The following is a 21,595-nucleotide window of genomic DNA, read 5'->3' as shown; positions in this document are numbered from 1 at the left end:
TTAGTCTTTAACTAAAGATTAATGTTGCTATCAGACATGTTTATGCTGATTTACAGCTTTTATTGTAATGCACAAAATAAATTTACTACATAAAGGGTGATGTTAAGATGAGCATCTCTGCTCAAAACATGGAGAAAAATTAATAAAAATCAAAATGATTTACTTTGTCAGCATCTATTAAAATATCTGACTAGTATTGACATTGAACATCTGTAGCAGTCCTTAGACAACAAACATTTTCATAGACTGTAAAAGTATATCTAAGGAGGCATGACAGATAACTACATTATACAATTCACAAAAAACATAAAGAACTAAGTAACAGTGAATCAATGCATATATTATACTTCTAAAGGTATTTATTTCCCTATGTGAACAAGTGAGAAGTTCAAATGTGTAATGTGACAGGTGCACAGGCCATTGTAACTAGCACAAAGACCCAGTGTTGTGAAACTGCAACATAGACACAACAAGCTCAAAATCAAATTTGATGAATGTTTTCCACAATAACTTAACATCTACATGTTGTAGACATTGTAATAAACACAAAAAAAAAATATTAAGGTAATTTACTTACTTGAATCTTGCCAAATCCATTCCAGTGAAATAAGGAGATGAGCTCGGAGAAAAGTTTGCATGTAGTGTGAGTTCATGGTCAGATGACCGGACCTATAAACACGTACTCCATCCAATAGCATTGTGAGGACAAACAATAGGACCCATTGACTATGACTATGTGGTTTTTAGAAGAAAAAAAAAACATTCAGATATCTTTTTTTAGGATGGTTAAATGTGACGTTGTAATATTGAAACAGTGGGTCTTACAGGGTTAAATGTAAAATTGTAGAAAAAATGTCAACAACAATAGAAAATATCATGGAACGTGTTACTGTAGAAATAGATGTGGAGAAAAAAAAGAATATAATGATAAGTTGTATCTATAGAAAGCAAGCATCTTGTCTTAACCTCCTAGGACCTGGCGTCCACATATGTGGACCTCACATTTTGGGTTCTCTAGACCACAATACTAACTTTTTCTCAACAAGGGCCTGGTGACCACATATGAGGATATTATACTGCCACTCAGTAATCAAAATTTAAAACTAATGTCCTCATATGTGGACATCATTTTTCTCAGGTCCCAATCAGCCTAAATAGCAAAGAGAAATTAAAAATGCACGCCATGCAAGAGTTCGGGTCTTAGGAGGTTAATACATTCAATGACAAGATGGTTGATATGTACAATAAGAGGAATAACAACAAGATGATTTTCATATGTGGGGACTTCAATGTAGATTTGTTAAATTTAAAAAGGAACACAAAATGAATACAGATTTGGTTTAAACAATGTATAGTGTAATGAAATTATAGAACTACAAAAAAACTGTTGACATTTTATTGCTGTTTTTACCTGTTATAACAAAGGAAACCCCCAAACTCTTATGAATAGGAGAAAATGGCATGTGTATGCCTACTTTTAAATAACACAGAACTATGCAGGCCTATTTGAGTCCTTCTCTTATTTGGGAAGGGTTAAAAGAATAAAAAGTAACCCACTTTGAAATGAATAAAACATATAGCTGCAGCCTAATAGCTTTAAGAAGAGTAAACATAAGAACAGGCCAGTTTGTATTTAATTATGACTCAAGTCCATTTCAGTGTGCAATCATCCTCTTCTGTTTTTATCCTCAGGAAGTACAACATTCAACCGTCGAGAAATTCAGAATTAAACTTTATTTTACTCTGAGACTTTTCTTTTTTTGGATTTATCCATGGTTAGCTTACCGGGGGTCTGAAACGCAAGATTAGCCACCTAACGGTGGCAGGAAGAGGCGATAGGCTGTAAATGTTGCTATGGAGATATTGTAAGATATGACGTATATTTTAGTCGACCAAATATTAGCAGTATCACCTCGATCACCAAAATATGAGGTGTTCTCTTTAAAAGAAAAAAGAAAAGAAAAAATAGACGTTATTAATTTTCATATTATTTTATTTTTTTCAAAGCCACTGTAGAAGGGCTGAAGAGCCGCATGTGGCTCCAGAGCTGCGGATTGCCAACCTCTTGTATAGGAGTATTTCTGCTCATGTCGTTTTTTGCAGGAAAAGGAGGCCCGAGAAGAGCCACAACCCACAGTGAAGCCAGGAGATCTGGTGTACAAAAAGTGGAACGTCCCTCGAAGGGAAGGGCCATACGAAGTGGTCAGGGCCACTTCTACGGCAGTACACATGAAAGGATCGCCTACTTGGTATCATTTAAATCACTGTGTGAGAGCTACAACAGAACCAGCTGCTGGTGAAGAAGTGAAAAAGGAGGACGAAGATTCTGGAGTTCGGGAAGATGAGCCCCGGGGGAAGGTGGAGAGTGAGAGCAGTATGTCTGCTGCTGATCCTCATCCCACTGGTGAGCTCGACCCAGATGCTGCGGAGTTCCCAGTCATCCACTGTGTTGTGGGCCAAGATTGTGAGTAGTTCTATTCTATCTTAGGTGCATGGCTGATTGGTCACTGAGACACATCCAGAGTACATGATGGTCTGAAACACTGGAACCACATTGAATATGACAGAGAAGAAGATAGAATGGGAAGTAGTAGTAGGCACAAGTAAGTTTCAGGTCAGGGCCCACACAACTGGAGCTGGCACGTTGGCTCACAACAAAGTGGCGTGCAGACAGTCTGTGCCAATTCCGTTAGATCTACGGTGGACCACAGACTCCAAAGACACTAAGAGAATAGATGCTGTGTATTAATTGATTGATATTTACACAAAGTGCCTTACTGATATAGTATCATGCATTTAATCTAGTCATACAGTATGCACACAATGCAAGTGCAGTACAAGAGTACAACAGCAGTTTACAGTCAGAATGTAACGTGTTCAATAATATTTCTTGACATATGCACTCTTGATTATATACCCCCCTCCAAAAGTATTGGAAAAGTGAGGACAATTCCTTTTTGCTGTAGACTGAAAACATTTGGGTTTGACATCAAAAGATGAATATGAGACAAGAGATCAACATTTTAGCTTTTATTTCCAGGTATTTACATCTGGATCGGATACACAACTTAGAAGATCGCATTATGTGTAATGGAACACCAAATTTTTAGGTGAGCAAAAGTATTGGCGTGAATAAGACTTAATATTTAGTTGCAAATCCTTTGCTTGCAATAACTGCATCAAGCCTGTGACCCACTGACATCACCAAACTTTTGCATTCTTCTTTTGTGATGCTTTTCCAGGCTTTCACCGGAGCCTCTTTCAGTTGTTATGTATTCTGGGTGGGTTACTCCCTTCAGTCTCGTCTTTAGCAGGTAAAATGCATGCTCTATAGGGTTTAGGTCTGGAGATAGACCTGGCCAGTCTAAAACCTTCCACTTCTTGCCCCTGATGAACTCCTTTGTTGTTTTTGCAGTGTGTTTTGGGTCATTATCTTGCTACATGATGAAGGATCTCCCAATCAATTTGGTTGCATCTTTCTTTAAATTGGCAGACAAAATGTTTCTGTAGACTTCTGAGTTCATTTTGCTGCTGCCATCATGTGTTACATCATCACTGAAGCTGAATGAGCCCATCCCAGAAGAAGCCATGCAAGCCCAAGCCATGACATTACCTCAACCGTGTTTCACAGATGAGCTTCTATGTTTGGGATCATGAGCAAATCCTTTTCTTTCTCCAAACTTTAGCCTTTCCATCACTTTGGTAAAGGTTAATCTTTGTCTCATCAGTCCATAAAACTTTGTCCCGGAGTCTTTGAGGCTCGTCTGTACTTTTGGGCAAATTCCAGCCTGGCCTTCCAATTCTTCTTACTAATGAGTGGTTTGCATCTTCTGATGTAGCCTCTGTACTTTTGTTCATGAAGTCTTATGCGAACAGTAGATTCTGATACCTTCACTCCTGCTCTCTGGAGGTTGTTGCTGATGTCACTAACAGTTGTTTTAGGGTCTTTCTTTACAGCTCTCATAATGTTTCTGTCATCAAGTGCTGCTGTTTTCCTTGGTCTACCCGTTTGACGTCTGTTACTTAGTACACCAGTGGTTTCTTTCTTATTCAGGACATTCCAAATGGTTGTACTGGCTATGGCCAATGTTTGTGCAATGGCTCTGATTGATTTTTCATCTTCTCTCAGCTTCACAATTGCCTTTTTTCACCCATAGACAGCTCTCTGGTTTTCATGTTGGTTACACCTCTAACTATAAATGCAGTCTGCCCAGGCAAAACCCAAATCTGAAACTGAGCGTAGACATTCAGCGCTATTTATTGTTTGAATAATCTATGTAATGGGAAACACCTGGGCAACAAAACACAACTGTCAGTCACATGTTCCAATACTTTTGCTCACCTAAAAATTTGGTGTTCCGTTATAAATAATGCTATCTTCTAAGTTGTGTATCAGATCCAGATGTAAATACCTGTAAATAAAAGCTGAAATGTTGATCTCTTTTCTCATATTCATTTTTTGATGTCAAACACAAATGTTTTCAGTCTACAGCAAAAGTAAAGGAATTGGCCTCACTGTTCCAATACTTTTGGAGGGGAGTGTATTTCATTTATGCAGCATATTCCAATGTAGCGTTGAAGTTATTTATACTGTCTAACCACATTACACTTATACAATGACTTTTGATTATACTACTATAATTTTACTTAAGTATGTAACATCGAATTCATTGCTACGTTCATTTGTTGAAAGCCGGTGAAAGGTGATCGTTCAGTAGGAGGGTCATAGGGTTTTTTACCTGTATTCCAACTTCAGGTTTTTTCGTCTCTATTTGCAAGTGTGCAAATCAGATGATATTAGTGCTGCATTGAAACTGTCTTAATATGATATGGATGAATGATTTCAGGTAATCCTGTAAGGGGAAAGGGATTGTCCAGGGCCTGGCAGATCCTGGAAGGGAGGACTATGTGGTGGCAAAAGTCATATCTAAATTGTAATAATCTATCTACATCTCATGCACTCATGTATTCAGTATTTCAGTATGTACTCATGTATTTTTGTCAACATCTGTGGACAACATTAGTGCGTAATTAAACTGAACTGCTGACCTGAACTCATGTCAGCATGACCAGGACAAGTGTTCTGGAAGAGGGGCAAGAGATTGTAAAATAGAGTTACTGGAAGGGAGATTGTTTTCTCAAGAACTTAGTGCATAACTGTATCACAAGGGATGTGAGATTGTTTGTACTTCTTTATAAGAGGTAGGATATGGGGAGTTGTTTGCGACTCTGCAGATATTAGTCTGCCACCGAGCACAAATAAAATATACTCTGAACTAGCAAGACTGTCTCAAGAATAATATTTGAGCTACCACAAGCTTCAGTGAGTCAATTTTACATTTAGCATTAGCATCATTTATCATCAAGTCTGGTTCACCAGTTCACACTCATTATGACCCACTGCAATCACCAATTCAACCTCATCATGACCCACTGCATTCACCAGTTCACCCTCATCATGATCCATTGCATTCACCAGTTCACCCTCAAGACCCACTGCATTCACCAGTTAATTTCTCATACCCACTGCATTCACAAGAGCCTCATCTGTGACCAGCTGAATCATTAATTATCCTGCAGAGAGAGGCTGACCTGAAGAGAGCAAACATTTAGAGAATATTTTCAGCTCTGTTTTCCCTCCATCCAAAAGATAGAAGTTTCTAACATTCTTACTGTGAGATGAATTTAGTTAGAGGTTGACTCTGCTCTTAATGACAATGAAAACCGGAAGTTTAAGTTTGATTCAAAGTACAGATGTTTCTAACACAAACTGAAATGAGCTGGTAAACAAACATCTAGCATCACTTCCCTATGCAGTCAACTGCACATTCAGTAGATTATCAGGATGACTCAACGTTATCAATACTAAACAGTTTGTTTTGAAATAAACATTTTAACATAGTCATAAATATTAAACCAGATGAAACATCAATCAGTTTTTAATCAATTCTACTTGACTCTGACAAAATAAGGAAAAACTGATCCTGAACCAGCCACAGAGCTACTCCTCCAGCAGAGGTGGAGGAGAGAGTTTGAGCTGGAATGTCTCTGTTCCTGGGTGAACTGGGAGAAGAAATCCTGACATCTCAGAGCTGTGGCAGAGGGAAAGGTCTGAGAGGATGGACAGCTGCCAGGAAGAGAGAGAGAAAGACAAAACAAAGGTCACTTCACCTTTGTAAAACACAAGTGTTTCTGATATCAGCTCAGTGCTTTACCAACTCATAAAGGTTCAGATTACATTTACTCTGAATTATTTATTCAAACTGAACTCAGGAGGTAAAATGTTTTACTCAGTAAATTAACTCCATACTCTCTTTCTGTTGCTCAATCTATGACCATGATTATCAGCTGTGTCAGAAGTGAACAACGTTAATCTCTGACACAAGTACATGTACAAGTACAAGACGTGTTAATATCTGTGTGATCTTCATGTGAAGGCTGTTCTTTTTAAAAATGGACAGAGGAACTTCTATAAACCACATGAATACAGTTTTATAGCGTAAATTGACAGATTCATTTGGAAACTTTCTCTACCTACATTAACAAACAAATACTGTAAAAACAGGGTCTAAATGAACCAATTACAAAGCAGAAGGTTTTAGACAGCTGAGGCCTTGGGCTTTCTCAGCCTTAGCTGTGAATTTCTGAAGGATTGAAGTCAGAATCTAGATGTCGACTTCTGGAGATTTTAAATGATCAAGGTCGCTCACGGGAACTAATATTGGTAGCTACAGTGTCTGAGTAGTATTCAGCTGTCTCACTGTAATGGTGTAGGACTATGTTAAACTGACATACAGGTGGTCATGTTTATCATCACTTCTGCTTGTTCAAATGAAGGCTAATTGTATTAGTCACAGCATCACGATCCAAAGTGCTCCTGATGCTGCAGTTTCATGAGGACTCGTCTCTCTGAACTGCCTGGGTAAACAGGGTCATGGACCTGTTGGGACTCATCATTCAAGAGACAAGATGTTTCTTTGCTCCACTGGACAAAGGAACTCACACCCCGCAGTTCCTCACTGTTCACACCTAGGGGACGACCCCCCCCCTACAGACCTCACTGGCCAGCCAGTTAGGGTAACATGTGACATGTGACCCCCTCGGGTGTCACCAAACAAAACCAGATCTCTTGTTCCTCTTCTCTCTCTCTCTTTTTTTGGCTTACTCTGGAGAGCAGCTCCTGCTCTCTCCTCTCGACTCTTCAAAGGGCAACAAGGCCCCAGCCCAGGTCAGCTCTGCTACCTGAGAAACCAGCTCTCTCGCCGGCCTGCTCACAGCAGCCTGCAAACACTCTTCTCCTCAACAGCAGCGACCTGCTTTGGATTAACTGAGAGTGAACCAAGTTCTCTTCAGAATCAGAGCGTTAGCGTGGAACAGCTAACTCTGTGAGGAGAACAAAGGAGATAACCGCAAAGCAACACAGCCAGACAGGACTTTACCCCACCAGGAAGCCTCCCAACTCAATGGACTTTACAACAACACTGGAAAGGACCTCTTTGTTTGTTCCAAGGACTGGGTAACATTAATTCACTGGGCCTAACCTTTCCCAGCACAGCATTGCACAGCACAGCATAGCTAAGCAGCAGAAGTCTTAACTTTGTTAATATACTTGTTGATTGATGTCTTGTTGTTGTACAGTTAATCGGGTACTCGTATGTTAGCACACATAGTAGTACGTCCCAGTTCTAGAACCTGCATGAAGCTAACCACCTCCCTCTAACCTGGTACCTTTAGATTACATGAGCTAGGCTAACAAAGAAACTCACACCTTCCCTCCCACACACACCAGGTGGACTCAGCAGCCATTTTGAGTAGTTTCTTTGTTTACCGCCATCTTGTGTAGTCTTCTTTGTTCAGGTCATGTGGTCACAGTGATCACTTTGAATCGGCCATCTTGCCTTTGTCTGTGTTCCCACAGACACACACACATACACACACCTGTATATACTAGATTAGACATTGTGTTTTTACTCTGCTCCATTGTAAATAAATGTCTTTAAGTATAACTACTGGTGTGTTTAATGTAGCACAAGCGTGAATATTGCCAACCTTTACTTAGTAGAATTCCAATCCTTCAACTTAACTTACTGTTGATATGGTAATTTGGTTATAGTTAGTAAACTCTAATTGTTAGTCAGAGTTCCAGATTAATGGTAATAAATTGAGACTGAAACCATATTGGCTATTTTACCTATTAGTTTAGGCTGGTTCCCCGAGGACTTTAATTAATTTTAAAGTTATTATTTAATATTAATATTTTTCTTAATTTATGATAGCCAATAAATTGATAGACATCTGAAATCCAACCTATTTGGTGTCCAGCTCATGAGGTAGCGCTAGGACCCAAGAGACCCCTCTCTCTGACCTGCCTGGGTCAAACAGGGTCATGGACCTGTCTCTCTGACCTACCACCCTTGCTAAACTCCCTTAGCCTATCTAAGGAGACACTGACTAATTTTTGGGTTATAAGGTGGGATATTTATTTTCAGAACTTCCATCCATCCATTATCTTCCAGGGTTGGGTTGTGGTGGCAACAGGCTAAGCAGGAGGTCCCAGACATCCCTCTCTCCGGCAATGCTTTCCAGTTCTTCCTGGGGGATCCAAGGTGTTCCCAGGCCAGATGGGATCTATAATCCCTCTAGCGAGTTCTGGGTCTACCCTGGGGTCTTCTCCCAATCGGACATGCCCAGAAAACCTCCCCTTATCAGATGCCTGAACCGCCTCAGCTGGCTCCTTTCCACACGAAGGAGCAGCGACTCTACTCCAAGCTCCCTTCCGGTTGTCCAAGCTCCTCTAAGGCTGAGCCCAGCCACCCTATGGCAGAAACCCATTTTGACGCTTGCATCCGCATTCTTATTCTTTTGGTCACTACCATATCGACTGGTAAATCAAGAGCTATGCCTTCCGGCTGAGCTCACTCTTATTCACAATGGTGCAGTACAACGTCTGCTTTGGTGCTGACACCGCCCCGACCCGCCTGTCAATCTCCCACTCCATCTTACTCGTGAATAAGACCCTGAGATACTTGAACTCCTTCACTTGGGGCAGTAAATCAGCCCCAACCTGGGGGGAGCAGTCCACCATTTTCTGGCTGAGAACCATGGCCTCAGACTTGGAGGTGCTGACTCTCATCCTAGCCACTTCGCACTCAGCTGCAAACCGTCCCAGCAAATGCTGTAGGTCATGCTCTGATTAGGCCAACAGAACCACATTAGCTGCACAGATGCAATTCTGAGGTCGGCGGAGTCCAACACTCACTAAAAACGTGTTTGACTTTGTGCCGAGAATGTGGACACAGCTATCACATTGGTTATACAAGGACCGAATGGTTCGTAGCACAAGTGTAAAAAGGATATGTAGATTAGCACAGCCTGGGTTCCCTTTCCTGAGTCACCGAACGGTTTGCCAGAATTTCCTTGAGGCCAACTGAAAGTCCTCCTCCAAAACCTCCCTGAACTACTCCCACACTCGAGTTTTTGCTTCCGCAACTGCCAAAGCTGCTGCCCTTTTGGCCGCCCAATACCCATCTGCTGTTCCTGGAGCCCCCTGGGCCAGCCAGGCGATTAAGGCCATTTAGCCAGGCCTCCTTCTTCAGCTTGACCTTTTCTTTCAAAAATTATTAATATATATCTATATTTGTTAGACAGATACAGAGTCCGTACCCTGGATGGTCCTCGGTACAAAGAGCGTAGCTGATCCCAGGACTGCTCCTGCTGAAGGTCCAGTGTCACCTCAACAAACACCTGGACCACAACAAAGAACCAAAAAAAATACAAAATATAAAGTATAAATATTAAACAATACTTTGTTAATTCGTGCAAAAAGAGTGCAAACAGCGAAATGATAACAGTTTATATAGTTTGTATAGAAGGGCTTTGAGTCGTCTTGTGCCTCATTTTTGATGATTTTTAAGGGACAAATTCAGAAATCCAGCAGCTCTGCAGTGAACATCAAGTCGATTAGACTTGTTGGACTAGTTAGCTCAGAGAGCTGTTATCAGACTTGCTGTCCTGCAGCTGGACATGTTACATCTTTACAAATGAGTACAATGAATCTTAAAGGGTTTTTCCACATTATGAGAACTGCATTTGTACAAGACCAGTTTTGGTGATCACTGGTTTTTTAACAATTAATCTACTGGTTGTATTAAATTGGAAGTATCCCAAGTTTTAAGAGTGAAAATCTAACACAATAATAATGTACAGCAGAGGTGCAGATGGAGGGCCTCCTGTGGTGTGTGTGTACACAATAAACATTGGAGATCAGATAACCCTTACCTTCTTCCTGTGAACCTCTGCTCCTGCATCATGATGCATCGATGTGACACGAGTCTGAGAGGGAGAGATGAGGACAGGCTCATGTTAACTACTGTAAGACAATCTTTCACATCTGTCACATTAACACCAACATGAATCTGCTGTTCCGTGTTATACAAGGCTAATCTTTTACAGCTGTTGTGGCATGAGTGTCCTTGATGTCCCCACACTCCCTGCTGCCTCATGAAAAACCCAAAGCATGCAGGTGAACTGTGAGACCATCTTTAATGGCACAATGACCAGCATAAGGTACTGAGTGTTGTCTGTCTAAATTATGTCTGTTCAGCAGCACTGTGTGAAAATGGTCCATGGAATGGAATGGTCCATCACGGGTCTTGTCACTGGTCTCATGACTGGCCTCATCACTGGTGTAGTTATTGATCTCATCACTGGTCTTGTCACTGGCCTCATCACTGGTCTGATCTCAGGCATGATCATTGGTCTCATCACCGGTCTCGTCACTGGCCTCATCACTGGTCTCGTCACTGGCCTCATCACTCGTCTCATCACGTGCCTTGTCACTGGTGTGATCTCAGGCAGGTCACTGGCCTCATCACTGGTCTCATCACTGGCCTTATCACTGGTTTCGTCACTGGTCTCATAACTGGCCTTGTAACTGGTCTGATTTCAGGCCTCATCACTGGCCTCATCACTGGCCCTCGTCTCATCTCAGGCCTTGTCACTGGTCTTGTCAATGGTCTCATCACTAATCTCTTCACTGGCCTCATCACTGGTCTGATCACTGGCCTCATCACTGGTCTGATCACTGGCATCATCCCTGGACTGGTCTCAGGCCTCATCACTGGTTTCATCCCTTGTCTCATCTCAGGCCTCGTCATTGGTCTCGTCACTGGTCTCATCACTGGTTTTGTCAGTGGCCTCATCAATGGTCTCGTCACTGGCCTCATCACTGGTTGTCACTGGTCTAATTATTGTTCTCATTACTGGTCTCGTTATTGGTCTCATCACTGGTCTTGTCACTGGCCTCATAACTGGTCTTGTCACTAGTCTCCTTATTGAGCTCATCACTGGTCTCAACACTGGTCTCGTTATTGGTCTTGGTATTGGTCTCGTCACTGGCCTCATCACTAATTTCATCCTTCGTCTCATCTCAGGCCTTGTCATTGGTCACGTCACTGGTCTCATCACTGGTTTTGTCAGTGGCCTCATCAATGGTCAAGTCACTGGCCTCATCACTGGTTGTCACTGGTCTAATTATTGTTCTCATTACTGGTCTCGTTATTGGCCTCATAACTGGTCTTGTCACTGGTCTCCTTATTGAGCTCATCACTGGTCTCAACACTGGTCTCGTTATTGGTCTCGGTATTGGTCTCATCACTGGTCTCGTCACTGGCCTCATCACTAATTTCATCCCTCGTCTCATCTCAGGCCTTGTCACTGGCCTCATCACTGGTCTGATCTCTGGCCTCATCACTGGCCTCATCACTTGTCTCGTCACTGGCCACATCACATATCTCATCTCTGGTCTCATCACTGGTTTTGTCAGTTGCCTCATCATTGGTCTCATCACTGACTTCATCACTGGTCTCATCACTGGTCTCATTATTGTTTTCATTACTGGTCTCGTTATTGATCTCATCACTGGTCTCATCACTGGTCTCATTATTGTTTTCATCTCTGGTCTCATCACTGGTCTGATCTCAGGCCTGATCACTGGTCTTATCACAGGTCTCGTCACTGGCGTCATCACTGGTTTAATCTCAGGCCTCATCCCTGGTCTCGTCACTGGCCTCATCACTGGTTTCATCCCTTGTCTCATCTCAGCCCTTGTCATTGGTCTCGTCACTGGTCTCATCACTGGTTTTGTCAGTGGCCTCATCATTGGTCTCGTCACTGGTCTAATTATTGTTCTCATTACTGGTCTTGTTATTGGTCTCATCACTGGTCTTGTCACTGGCCTCATAACTGGTCTTGTCACTGGTCTCCTTATTGAGCTCATCACTGGTCCAAACACTGGTCTCGTTCTTGGTCTCGTCATTGGTCTCGTCATTGGTCTCATCACTGGCCTCATCACTGGTCTTGTCACTGGTCTCGTCATTGATCCCGTCACTGGCCTCGTTACTGGTCTTGTCACTGATGTCATCACTGGTCTTAGCTACATTTGAAGGCAGCCACAGGTTTCACCTGCCCTCATGGTTTTTTACCACTATTATTTTAAAATGATGAGAAGTTGAAGCATGAAATCCCCAAAAATGTCATCATTTGTCCAACAGTCTGTGGCCATGGAGCTTTGCTTACACCTTTTAGTTGGTCTGACAATATTGGAGTTTTGTTTTGGATCGTCCTTCAGCCAATCTTTGTAAAACTTTCATCGAATCACGATGGCATTCTTCCAAAGTGGCTGAGGAGATCAACAAATCATCTACATATTGTAGCAATGTACTGTTCAACATTAGACCTTCCAGGTCATTTTTTAACATTAAGTTGAACATGTGTGGTGACCACGCCAGGGTCATCAATTATGTTGTGGCGAGAAGTGGTGGATCAAAAAGGAATCAGACAGTCAAGACACAGGTGTCAGAGCGGGGAGTCTCTTTATTCAATGCGGCCTACTTGCAGTCATAGACGGAGACAACAACCAACCAACACAGAACCAGACATGATCTTTTATACCTCAGATGGCTATGTGTGTGTATGTGCATCCTGTTTTCCAATCGTTTTGGCTTCGTAGTGCTATTCTTGCCTAACTGTTGACCAGCTCCTGCATCCTGTTATTCCTGGCACACACCCAGGTCATGGTGTTCTTTTCTGGCAGAACACCATGATACTCTCCCAGGTCACTGTTCTCTTATTTGCAGTATGCCTTGGCGTTGTATCTATTCCTAGTTACCCAATCTCCTATTTTCCAGGTGTTTCCCACCAAGCCAACCAATGTCTTGACCTGCTCAGTTGACCGCCAAACCATATCTTTTGTTATTGTTCCCACACTGGCTCTTGAACTCCTATTGGCGTACAACCAGCTGATATCAGATCATACATCTTTGGCCTTTAATTCTCCTACACTGCAAACAACAGCATCACTTCAGCGGACAGTAGAAGCACAAAGTGCAAAACTCATCACATGACCAAAGCCGAGGTAGCAAAAGTGCTAACAAATTTCTCCACTGGCTTTGGTGACCTTGTTATAGTATAATGTTAGCCTCATTAGCAAGACAAATGCAAAGTAGCCTCTGCTTTCAGCTCTTTCTTTCTGACACATAACCCTCACCCTGCATGTGGGAGTGGTCCATGAGTGTACCCCATATCAGTTCTTTTCACCATCAGCTGGGTCTGCCCACCTGATGAGACCCAGTCAGAATGTGATCAGATGTCATCATCCTGATAATGTATTAGACATAGATCCCAGGTAATAGATGGAAGATGCTTCATGTCTCCTCCGAAAGATGAGAGAGGCTCACTCATGATGACACATGTAGGGAGGCAGGTGGAACCACGTTACTGGACCCCCCTTCACTTTAAATCTTTATTATAGCAGCTCTCTGAGTATTGGGATGGAGATATAGTAGATACCTCCCTTTTCTGGTGTAAAAATGTAACAATGCTGGATCCACTTTAGTGAATTAATAACTTGTACAGTGGCTTTATTGTTAATCTTTGATCAATTTGTGCAGAACAGTTATCGTTCTCCATCCATGTTAAAAACTACACACTGCTGCTGTTCAATCAGTTCTGCCGGATGTGTGAGGACCACAGGTTTAATAATAAAGATCTGAAACCCAACACAACATCAGTGTTTCAGTGTTCTGGGTCGCTGTGTGTTAACGTATTTAGTAGGTTGAACGTAGGAAGATGGGAGGTCAACGTCCTGTATAATAACATATAAATAAAAACAATGTAAAATAATAATAATAATGATAATAAGTATTATCCTTTAAAGCTGGAATAGGTACTATGGGAGATGTTAGCCTGAGTTTGCTAGATTTTGAAAGCATCCAAAATAAAAAGCTCCCACCCCCTCCCTTCAGGCATCCCCCTCCAAGGCCACTCCCCTAAAACACACGCAGTGCTCAAGTGGACGAGAGAGAGAGCGGAGCACAACGTAGCGGTAATTGTTGTTGTGATATCCCAATACAGAGTAACTCATTCACAAGTAAGAAAAAATTTTAAGATTACCATAATGAATGTAAACAACCAACATGACTGTTGCTCGTAGTCAATGCTATCAAGCTAGTATGCTTAATAATAATAATAATTTTTTGTTGGAAATACAGTTAGATGCAATAACATATCACTGGCTAGCTAGTAGCCACCTGCGATAAGGTTGTATATCAAGCCAAGCTAGAAACATCAACAAACATCAAACAAGCTACACTACTAAGTTAGCTATACTACTAGTACAGCTAACATTTCACACACAACACAACACAACGTTTTAACGTCACACATATTACGTTGTTTTGCATGTTAGAGCTTCCAGGATGAGAGCATTGCTAGCTCTGCTTTCATCTCATCACAGAGGCCAGGCTCAGGCTTGGGGGTGAGGGTGAGGAGGTCGTGGAAGAGCATGTCTAGATGAGCAGGTATCTATAGTAGCAAATTGTTTGTTTTTGTTTTTTTTCTGACCAACACCACCAATACAAAATTCAATAAAGCTCTGTTCTATAATAATATCTAATATGTTTGTTATCTGTTGCTGCACAGGCCAGAATTCGAGAACTGGGCTTGGAAAAGTGGCATCACCTGCTGCAGTTCTGTCTGAGCTCTGTGACCAGAGACTGGTGTTTGATATGTTACAAATTACATCAGCAGATGCTCCTCAGCCAGGCCCTGCGGTTACAGGTCATTCTACACGGTGCATTAGCCAGAAATGTCCACAGATGTGGAAGGGACATTACAACATCACAACTCCTTCCATGCAGTCACACATGCAATCATATACAGTACCAGTAAGAAGTTCAGGAAAGTGTGTCCAAACTTTTGACTGGTATTATCTTAAGTTTTATTATTTTGAATTCTTATTTATATGCACAATCTGTTCTGACTTTTTTAAAATAAAATCTGTCAAATGATACGTGCCTTTTCCTTACACTTACAGAATAAACAATGAAGTTGTTTCATTTAGTATCTCTTTGTATGCTACACAAAATAACCCAATGTGGTATGTAATTTGTTTATTGTATTTTTATGGACCTAAATATATATATACATACAACATTACTGAAATACTATTAACAATATAAGATATATACACAATGTATCTCTGACATACATAATACATAATTTACTGTTGATTATAGGCAGAGGGGAGTGTCTGCTGACAGGTCAGGCTCTGCATGTGGCGTCATGTGGGCACTGTGGCAATCTTCTTCTGCTATGGCAGCACCTGTCCTTTAGAAAGAATATCACAATTAGCCATCATCTCTACAAAAATGACATTTAGATTATTAGATGTGAATGTCTTTATTGGACGTATAACAACACAAGACTATTGCTACATAGAAATACAAGTCTCAGGTTATTTTGCTGAGGGGAAGATGGTTTTATGGGTATAAAATACGTATTTTAGATGGTTGGTTTGTACACAAACATTAAATTCAAGAATATTTTTCTAATATGAAAAATGGTCTCAACTGCTAGAACCAATATTGTGAATCGCACCCTCATGTACGTAAAACAAAACAGCTACACATTCAAGAAGGATGCATTTATATGAATAACAGTGGTCTAAGCAATTACACTTTGTACATTTGTAAATGGGTTGCCAACAACCTGATTTTTAGAAGTTTGAAGAGCTAAGCAATGTTTCTATCACATTAAGTTGCACTCACCGGTGGGAGCGATATCAATGAAATGGTGGAGCAGGGGTGGTGGTTTCATCAATGCCTGTTTGAAAGGTGTGGAAGTAAAGAAGTCAATCTGTCAAATAACATCTGCCCACAACTACAATGCCGACATCGCCAAACATATAGGCTGCACAGATTACATACAAGGCAATGTTATGTGTAATCTCAACTACACTGTCTACTAGCATAGCTGATGTTGCTTACACCCGGTGTTATCCAACTTTAGCTTTGGCTAATACATAAAACATACGTTGGTTTATGATTAAACAGCTGAAACAGCTTATGAAGCAGCTATATACGTAACATGTATATATATATATTTATATAAATATATATATAATATAAAATAAAATAACAATTATTATATTATTTTTATTAAAATAATATAATAAAATAATTCCCTCCCCTCTCTCCCCTCCACTTCCCAAAATAAAACAAACAAGATAATTACCTGTCTAACAGAAATACAGCCACCATCGCATCGCTTTTTAGCTCCTCTTTTTCCTCAGTTGTTGCCATTGTTGAAAAGCAACATCAATGTTGACACTTGTTCGGCCTCTGGAATTGTCCAATTTTATTTTCGTAGCAGCTTTTTCTGCTACCTTCTTCCTTTTATGAATGAAGCTGCTGCTGAAGTCAAAGCCTTGGGTGGAACTGGCTGAAATTCCTGTGCGTCTTCATCCTCTTCTTCACCCGCGACTGTCGCTTGTATGACACGGAAGCAGCAGTCATGCAGCAGTAAGCAGCAAGTGCACGGCCAGAGTATGCACAGGCTAGCTAGTGAGGTTGATAAACAGGTCGGCCAGCCAATCATTGCATCTGGGCCGAATGTACTGATTGGCTGGAGTTTTTACAGCCCAGACTGACTGACGGATTTTTTTTTGTTTATTGTCAGAGCATTTAATTCGTTCATTGCTATTGGGATATTAAGAGAATTTAAAGAAATATCACAAAAAGTGTTTATGAAACAGATTACCTACTCCAGCTTTGAACTGCACGACCCGAACAGACACTGATTATTCTAACACCGAAGTCAAAGATTTAATGGAAAACTATCTTTTTCTTGAAGGTATATTTATTCACTCAAGTCTATCTCGTTCTATCTTTCTTTCCAAACACACACCTGAGCCAGGGACGTGCTGCGGCCTTTCTTTGGTTCGGTGGAAGCCCCGCTTCTTCCTCCTTGGCTAGACGAACACTTGTAGCAGCTCCACCGCTGCTGCAGCTCTAAAGAAATGCCCCACCCACAGTCCTTCTGCTGCAGGCACTGGAAATGGTACAGGTGGCCACAGCTGACGAAATACACGCACACACGCACACACACACACACACACACACACACACACACACACACACACACACACAAGTTTACACCCTTTAACTTCAGTTGTCAGTGGAAACTTTCACAATCATTTGTGTCAGTGGCGTTTCACACGGTATACAATAGGACACACTGACTGTCAAATTATTCAGTGGACAGTCTACCGCAGAATTAGACTGATCAACAGTCAGTGTGTCCACTGCCACATCCGAGTCAGTGTGCAGACCTTACTGCTTCATCTACTGATTGATTGACTTTATTGTTAACCTTAGAGGAAATTTGTCTTCGGCCTCCTCCAAAGGAAGTACAATAAAAAATACATACAATCCCCATAACAAAAACATCATTAAAATACAACATGTACAACATACAATAGTGCAAATGAGCTGGTAGCAACAGATAGGTTGTCTGTCCGAGCCGCAGACAAACAGAGAGTTGCAGACGGCCTGTCACCTCAGGTGTGTTACCTAAACACAATGATCTCCTCAGCTGAGTCCTGCCTCCTCTTGTACTGCTGGAGGCAGATATTACAGTAGTCTTGTCGTGGGTGGAGTCCCCTTGTGACAGCAGCGCGCAGGTGAGCCAAGGACCAGTGGAGATCATGGTTCAACAGACTGGTTGTTGTTTCAAGTAAAGTCTACAACAGAAAAGAAAAAACAGCATTACTAAAGGTCTGTGTTTTTACATGTGAATTACATGTCTGTTCACATGTACATGAGTTTGAACTACAGATAAGCAACAGTGTTTTTCTGTTTTACTGTTGTTCACAAATATTAATGATATGAACAAAACTCTAACAGCATGAATCATACAGTATTTATGGTTGTGGTTCATCATAGTGTGTGCGTTGACGGTGTGTGTCAGTAAGGGACAGATGCAGCTTCTAGAGACCTGCTTTGTTTAATGATGAATCACAGACTGAGGCACAATACACACAAGACATGAAATATTATACATAGAATATCAATAATTATTGAGTCACAATAAGCCTTAACAAACTGCTGAAGACCACTCTCGCACACACACACACACACACACACACACACACACACACACACACACACAAGCACACACACACACAGGTTTACCTGTTCATAGTTAAAGGTGTCCAGCATACCCAGAATGAGGCCTTGGATCTCTGCCAGTTTTCCTTTCCCATAGACAGGGTCCTGACAAGGTCACATGTCACAGTGTTAACAACAATGACATCCATGTGTTGAATCACACATTAATGGTCTCTCTTCAAACACACAGTCAGAATTAGTAGCTTCTTCAGCAGCAGACTTTTACATCCTCGCTGTAAGAAGGAGAGGTTCCGCAGGTCCTTCATTCCAGCAGCTGTCAGACTCCACAACTCCTGCTCTTCCTGACCATGTACAAACTTGCACTTTTTCATGTACATATCGTGTGTATTGTGTATATTGTATTTATTAGTGTATATTGGTATATTTTTGTTGTATATTTCCATAGATGTTTATTCTATAGATGTTTATTTTTCTGCTGTGGTAAATGAATTTCTCAGTTGTGGGATAAATAAAGTTAATCTAATCTAATCTAATCTAATGACAATACTCAAAACTTGGAATACTTTTATGAGAAACCCTTTTGATTTTTTATGTGTGGACACTTCCAGACTAAAGGAATGTAAATAATGGAGGAACATCATTTACAGTCGACAGGTAGGGAATCTCCAGTGCTTTACCTCCTGCTGGTTTACGATGCCAGTAAATCTGAATTAATTCAACTTTAGTGCGCATAGTTACTGAAAAACGAACAGAGCAGTTAAATTATGGATCACTTATCTGAGCTAACTAGATATAGCATGTCAATATTTAAAAATGTTTAAGCATTTATATCTTGGCTACGCTGCTTCTTACTAAGACGATAAGGTCGCTGGAAACACAGTTAAACTTCACAGCTTGACAATGATAATGCAGACTGACCGGCTGTGAGCCTGAGTCTCCCATTCAGCCAGTGTGAACAGAGAAATAACCGTTGTGAAAATAAGGTGTCTAACTGTGTGTGGTTTCGGAGGCAGTCCTCCTAGAATTGCCGGGCTCACACTATAATGTTTGGAGCAGTGGAGGGAACTGTGGAAAAAGTAGATTTCTCCAGGCAGTTGAGAACACAATGTCTTTTTGTCATGGCTACAAAACTAAAGAAAACTCTTCATTATAAGTAGTTATGTGCTGTGCCTTGTATGGGGGCGTGCCAAGCTAGCAGGGGGTGTCCAGCTTGCAGTTGGGCAGCACCAAGAGACATATTGACGTCAATACGTCCAGGGAGTAATGTCTGGACCCCCAATGAGGCGTTTCATATACACACAGACCTGCAGTATTCGTTGGATGATGGCAGGCAGAGAGATGAAGCAGCTCATACAGTTGAGAACCTTCATCGTCAGCTCCTTCAGCACTGAAACATACACAAACATAATTTTAATCAACAGTTCTCATCACTGATTCACTTCACTCAGCACAGATGACCTGTCCTGCTGTTTTAACTGGTGAAGAAATAAAACACCAAGACGCTCCCTGGCTACATAAATCATATCATACATGATGATGGGGGGGGGGGGTGTTACTGACTCAGAAGATTTAAAACCAACAACTAAAAACAAAAATAATGTGTAATACTAAAAAACACACCTGTTACATGTTTTCCCTGTTCATGTATTTACTGTGATACAGTGAACAACATGTTAAAAAGAACTGTTCAACTTCTAAGTCTTTTTGTGTCACATCAAACACAATACAGAGAACAACTATGTTCTAGTGTGGTCCAGTGGGTAGTATACACCAGAATACAGAAACGCGTGCGTGCGTGCGTGCGTGCGTGCGTGCGTGCGTGCGTGCGAGTTTACCCTCAGAGGTGTATTTGGAATCAAACCCCTTCACTAGTTTCTGAGAAGCCATCATGGTCTCCAGAAGAGGAAACCACAGAGCCTGAGGAGGAGAGCCATGGATGAGAAGAGAGTGCCACACACACACACACGCACACGCACGCGCGCACACACACACACACACACACACACAAACTCTCACACACACACACACTCTCACACACACACACACACACTCACACCTCTCTCTGTTGCTGGTAGAGGTTGTGAGAGTTGCGGTGACACAGGGCGATAATGTCACTGAGTGAGTCCTTCACTCTGGTCAGAGTTGAGTCTCTGGGATTCTCGTCTTCACCATGTCCTCCTTCAGTTCCTGTTTCTTTCTCAGCAGTGAGGAGACACAGTTCATCCTTCAGTGTCTGCAGAGACAGAAACACCTCAGTGTTGAAGGTTCATGTACTTAATGTAATTCAAACTGTTTAATATGTTATATGAATTTATTTCTTCACAGCTGACTCTGATGACACCACTGAGTGTGGATATCAATGTGACAGCGCCTCAGTATCCATATACAGTGCCTTGCAAAAGTATTCACCCCCTACGTGTTTTTCCTATTTTGTTGCCTAAAACCTGTAGGTTAGGTACTATTGTTTTTGTTTTCTATAAGGGGTCCAAGCAGAGAATGCTGCTGGGAACCCTATTGCTTTTGTTCTCTTTATTAGGGTTCCAAGCAGCGAATGCTGCTGAATCCCTATTGTTTTTGTTCTCATTAGGTGTCCTAGCAGTATTTACTGCTGGGAACCCTACTGTTTTTGTTTTCATTATCATTATTATTGTTATTATTATTTTTCTCCGTTAAAATTGTTTGTGCAGCAAAACTGCTGGAGAAGAACTTCCTCCCACTACTTAGGCACAAAAATGGAACTAGGTGGTGCTATAATAATGAAGTATACATTTGTGTAGTTTCTCGAAAACAGCTTGGGCTACAGTCAAAATTCTTTTGCCATTTTGATCTCTGAAATCTTCTGCATCTTTGCTCTTATGGTCTTCTGTTATAAAAATGCTTAATTTTTCAGCCATTTTCAAATAATCGAACATAAACCCAAAATGAACTAGTCAAAACGTTTAAAAAATCACAAGGAATCACTAGGAAATTCTACAGCGCTGGGGTTTATTTTTAGCACATCCACTGAATGATGATTAAAGTTTGCGTCACTGTAACATATGGTCAATTCAGAAGTCAAAAAAATCAATTAACATCTATATCTTCACAAGTCTTAATTCAAATGTCACCACAATTGACACAGACATTCT

The 21,595-nt window shown here is 41.3% G+C and overlaps 1 protein-coding gene and 1 long non-coding RNA gene across 3 annotated transcripts in view; both read right to left on the bottom strand.

Annotated features, from left to right (window-relative positions):
• Nucleotides 1–5,921: 5,921 nt before the first annotated feature.
• The window catches only part of vps8 (VPS8 subunit of CORVET complex), an 81,609-nt gene continuing 65,935 nt past the window's right edge, over nt 5,922–21,595 (bottom strand). For both annotated transcript variants that reach the window (XM_023430538.2, XM_087169684.1), the window contains exons 37-45: nt 20,524–20,700; nt 20,303–20,384; nt 19,772–19,854; nt 18,531–18,611; nt 17,910–18,079; nt 17,245–17,413; nt 10,279–10,332; nt 9,664–9,744; nt 5,922–6,127 (exon numbers count right to left, since the gene is read on the bottom strand). In XM_023430538.2, coding sequence (XP_023286306.1) covers nt 6,002–6,127; nt 9,664–9,744; nt 10,279–10,332; nt 17,245–17,413; nt 17,910–18,079; nt 18,531–18,611; nt 19,772–19,854; nt 20,303–20,384; nt 20,524–20,700 — 1,023 coding nt within the window. In that variant the 3' untranslated portion in view covers nt 5,922–6,001. The remainder of the gene's footprint in view (nt 6,128–9,663; nt 9,745–10,278; nt 10,333–17,244; nt 17,414–17,909; nt 18,080–18,530; nt 18,612–19,771; nt 19,855–20,302; nt 20,385–20,523; nt 20,701–21,595) is intronic.
• On the bottom strand, nt 15,435–17,238 carry LOC111672945 (uncharacterized). The gene is made up of 3 exons (XR_002762049.2): nt 16,573–17,238; nt 16,107–16,161; nt 15,435–15,666 (listed from the first exon to the last, which is right to left on the bottom strand). It is a non-coding gene; the product is annotated as an uncharacterized LOC111672945 (long non-coding RNA).

The sequence above is a fragment of the Seriola lalandi genome, unplaced genomic scaffold (genome assembly GCF_002814215.2).
Source record: "Seriola lalandi dorsalis isolate HSWRI2012SDOR001 ecotype SW California unplaced genomic scaffold, Sedor1 jcf7180002054907, whole genome shotgun sequence".
Classification (NCBI taxonomy): Eukaryota; Metazoa; Chordata; class Actinopteri; order Carangiformes; family Carangidae; genus Seriola; species Seriola lalandi.
This window is presented reverse-complemented; position numbering and strand designations above follow the sequence as displayed.